Source organism: Microcebus murinus, chromosome 17 (genome assembly GCF_040939455.1).
Source record: "Microcebus murinus isolate Inina chromosome 17, M.murinus_Inina_mat1.0, whole genome shotgun sequence".
Classification (NCBI taxonomy): Eukaryota; Metazoa; Chordata; class Mammalia; order Primates; family Cheirogaleidae; genus Microcebus; species Microcebus murinus.
In genome coordinates, this window is record NC_134120.1 from 55,268,783 (window position 1) to 55,273,075 (window position 4,293).

Sequence of the window (4,293 nt, forward strand, 5' to 3'; positions counted from 1 at the left end):
CTGAGCTGCTTCTCCAGAGTGCAGGTTTCCCTTCTCAGACTCCGGCCCTGACACCGGTTTGGAGGCAGGAATAGACTATTGCTTCTCTAGAAGTTTCCGCTGCACTCGGGGCTAAGCGTGCACAGCCGCAGGGGGTGCGGGGAAGCCCAGCCTGGGCCGCAGTTATGCCCGCTCTCGCCCCTGTCCTCACGGCCAACCCCGCGGAGCCTGGACTTCTGCCTGGGACTCGGAACGCCACTTAAGGACGGGACTGCCCACAGACTTCCGAGTGCGCCCGTTGGAATGACCTCGGACGGCATCCTCTTTTCGGATGGCAAATGGCACCTTCGGTGCCCACGGGTCGTGGGCCGGGTCTCCCCAGGGCCGGTCCTGTCCTGGCGCCCACCGCGGCCTTCCAGCGGGCCGGGCTGGGAGGGGCAGGTGCCCCGGGGCTCGGGGACCCGCGGGCTGCCAGCGGGTCCGGGGCGGAGGCGGGTGCCCGGCGCGGGTGCGGGCGGCTGACGCCGTCCGGGGGCGTTCCCGGGAGCGGGGCCGCCGAGGTTAGACCCGCCGCGCCCGGGAGGAGCCAGGGGCCACGTGACGCGCCGCGGCGGGGCGGGCCGGCCCAGAATAGCCGCGGCGACGGTTCCGCCCGCGGGCGGCGCGAGCCAGGCCGAGACGCGAGGACGCCGGCTGGGCGGGCGGGCGCGGAGGATGCCCCAGAGCCCCGGCCCGGCCCGGCCCCGAGCACATGATGGCGATACGGGAGCTCAAAGTGTGCCTTCTCGGGGTGAGTGCTGGCCGCCGTCCGCCGGGAGCCCGCGGCCCGCGCCCCAGTCCTGTGCGCCGCCTTCAGCCCCGCGCCCCCCGGGTCTGCGCGCCCCTCGGCCCCGGCCCTTCGTCCTCCTCGTCTCCGCGTCCCCCCGGTCTGCGCGCCCCTCGGCCCCGCGCCCTTCGTCCCCCCGGTCTGCGCGCCCCTCGGCCCCGCGCCCTTCGTCCCCCTCGTCCCCCTGGTCTGCGCGCCCCTCGGCCCCGGCCCTTCGTCCCCGCGTCCCTCCTGGTCTGCGCGCCCCTCGGCCCCGGCCCTTCGCCCCCTGGTCCCCGCGTCCCCCCGGTCTGCGCGCCCCTCGGCCCCGTGGCCCCGCGCCCGCCCCTGCCCGCCGGAGTCCGGGTCCGAGCTGCCCTGGCCGCCTCGTCTCGCTCCATCCCGCCCGCGCCTTCGCGGGACCCGCTCCGGCCTCGCCTGGCTGCGGGCGGTTGGGGCACGCGCGACCCTCGGCGGGGCCGGGCAGGTGGCCGCGGCCCCGAGCGCTTCTCCTCCGCCTTTGATAATTTCCTTCCGGCGGGGAGTTTAAGCTGCTCGGCCTGGACGCCCGCCGGGGCGGCTGCGGTACGAGCTAAACAAAAGCAGAAGCGCCGGCAGCCCAGCGCGGAGGAGCCCCGGGGTGGCGGCGGGAGGCGCGGAGAGCGCGGCCCGCGGGGAGGGCGCCGGCCGCCGTGGCCAGGCGGTGACACGGCCCGGTCGCCGCCGCTGCACCCGCACCGGGTCCTTCCCCGCCCGCGGGACGCGCGGAGCCGCCAGAAACAAAGGAAACCCAGCCAGTCCTCGCCGGCCGCGGCGGGTGACAGCGCAGCCCCTCGGAAGCTGCCCTGGGAATGCGGACCTTGTTTAGGGTCCTTTCCTCCGGTGCCCACGTCCAGTTCCAGAGTTACTGCTTTTCAGAGAAGAGCTGACTTGAGGCGTGTTTTCAGCAGCCTTTGGCATCGACGCCTGGTGTGCTGCCCTAGTGGTTGGCAGAGCTCGTCTCCCAAGAAAACCATTTGCTAAAAAAAGAGCAGCGACCCGGTGGACCCGTTCTTGTGCTGACTGGTCTGTCACGATGGACATACAAGAATTGTATACAGAGGAAATTATTCTAGGTGAGGATTGAATTGTGCCGGACTCTTGGGCAGGACAGTGGGGCAGGCCACTGTCTCCCATCACTGGGCTCTGCCACAGGATTACTTGAACTGACGAGATTGTCCCGCTGGCCTGGAATCCCAGGGCGCCAGGCAAAGGCCCCCTTCCCAGCCACTGGCAGGCCCGCTGGCTGGGACGCCGCGCTGGTCTTGCTCTGACCTGCTGCGCTGCAGCAGTGGGTTTCGCCGTGCGCCAGGCTCCGCAATACAGGCCAGGGGTGAATTCCGGGAGTCCCATGCTTCCTTCTGAGGAGCCATTGCAGCGTCCAAAGACTGGGAAGGAATGTTGTGTCCCAAGGAATCAAGAGGCAGTTTGACATGGGAAAAAACGGAGTGGGAAATATTTTTGCCGTTTTCGACTCTTTCTCTCTTGTCACCTTAGATGGCACAGGCCCTGCCCCATCACATGACTTTATTTTCAATTTCAGTATTTAAGGATGAGTCTCTATATCCTTCTGCAAGGACACTGATCGGTGGCCACAGCCCTGTGTCAGGAGGCGGGAAAGCTGGGTCCTCTTCCTTTCCCAGTAACCAGCTGTGCAGTTCTAGACAGACTCAGTTACCTTATCTGTGAAATGGGCTTAATAACATCTTCCCTCCTAAGCCAGAGGACTATGCCAGATGATCTCTTAAGATATACGGTACCATTTCCTGCTCATCTGTGAGTCCAAGGTGACAATTAACAAGCCTGGGAGATGAGGAAGCTGGAAGCATTCTCTTAACTTCTTTTTCTCTTTTCTCCAGGAGTGAAACACACTCTTTGAGCGGCTCCCTGCAGACAGTGCCTCACCTTTGTTTGCTGGTTCTTTGTGTCTCTGTTGGTAGGAATTTGAACTTGGATGAGTGCTGACACAGAGACAGGAAAGGTTTCTGGGCAGATAGAGGCTTTGAAGCATCAACTGTATCACACCTCATCTGTGGCCTCCTTTCTTCTTGAGTGTGGCTATACGTTTTAGTCTTACTGAAGTCAGAGGATATCTTATTGAAAGGGCAAGTGACCTTGTTACCCACACCGAGCAAAGTTTGTTCAGTTGCCTGGTTTGGCTGGTCCCTTGCTGGGCAAGCTATGTGCAGCAGGCTGCAGTCTAGCTGCTTGTCCAAACAGACTGGTTCCCTGGGTGGGATGACTCGAGGGAGATCAAAGCCACTCTGCCTGCCTCGAGCTTACTCTCTTGACGTGAGAGAACCGCTGGGTCAGAGGATGGAAGAGGGTGTCAATGCTAAGTCCAAAAGTGCTTTCAAAATGTTAACAGGAACTGCAGGCTCCCTTGTTCTTTGGGTTAGGGAGGTCTGTCTTTTCTGGGAGTAGTCTTGCATGTGGCTGGCACTCAGCTTCCTGTTTTTTAACCATGCGACACCTCCTTGAAGTCTCAGTATGACCAAGACCCTGGCTGCCACACCCTCAGTTACCCCCATTAGGATCACTGTTGGATCCCCCTTAGGAAGTGATAGAGAATGTGGACCCCGTAACTGAAGTCTTACTGTCTCACAGAAAAAGCTGAGAGGTTGGTCTTTTTGTGCCTGGCCATGTGCTCATCCTTGATTACCCGGGGACATGCTTTTCATTTAAGGTGCAGGTTGTTTTAGGCATGGACAGTGCAAACTTCTGTCCCAGGCTTCCTGCTGGTGACTCTTTGCCATAGTCTCCTGTTCACTCCATGGGTCAGAGGTTCAGGCCTCTTGATGTTAGGGTCATTTGCAACAGGTGGGAGTGGGCCAGGTGGCATGTCTCCTTTACCTGATCCTTCTCCTGTTGGCATGGGTAGGCATGATCTTACTTCTCTTGGTGAATGCTCCCAGATGGGAGGGACCATGGCCTGTGGAACATTCTCTGAATGTTTTGTGCTCTTAGAAAACCAAGGACTCGAGAGCACTGGGTTTTTTTTAGGTTACCTGTTATAAAGTCTTGGCTCGCATTTCACGTGTGGACTTTGTCATGTTCATTTCACATGGGGACGGCCCGGCAAGCCTTTGGGAATGCCCTTTACTGGCATAAGCTGGGCCATCTGTGGAAGTTAGCCATGCAGGAGGGGTGCTTGACAGGCCCAGGGGCCTTGGACTCCTAGGACCCCATGAGTCTCATTCTTGCCAATCAAGTACGAATCGTCCCACTGTGTAATCTGAACTAGTATTATGAAACATGTAGCTTAAAGACAACACCCTTAAAAACAGCAAAGTATGTTAAAAAAAAAAAAACACTAACAAAAACAATATTGAGGCCGCAGCTGTTTCAACCCCAAAGGTGGAAAGTTTCCCAGTATGCATTTTTAACACACATCACCACGTGGCAAAAGCAGGAGAGAGAGAAAGGGAGGAGGAGGAAGAGAAGGAGGGGGAGGAGGAGGAGGAGGAGAA

General features: G+C 60.2%; 1 protein-coding gene across 1 annotated transcript in view; it reads left to right on the forward strand.

The window, feature by feature from the left end:
• Positions 1-591: 591 nt before the first annotated feature.
• Positions 592-4,293, forward strand: part of RAB31 (RAB31, member RAS oncogene family) — a 123,539-nt gene continuing 119,837 nt past the window's right edge. Inside the window, exon 1 of the mRNA XM_012746175.2 lies at positions 592-769. Within this exon, the coding sequence (XP_012601629.1) occupies positions 731-769 (39 nt within the window). The 5' untranslated portion in view covers positions 592-730. The remainder of the gene's footprint in view (positions 770-4,293) is intronic.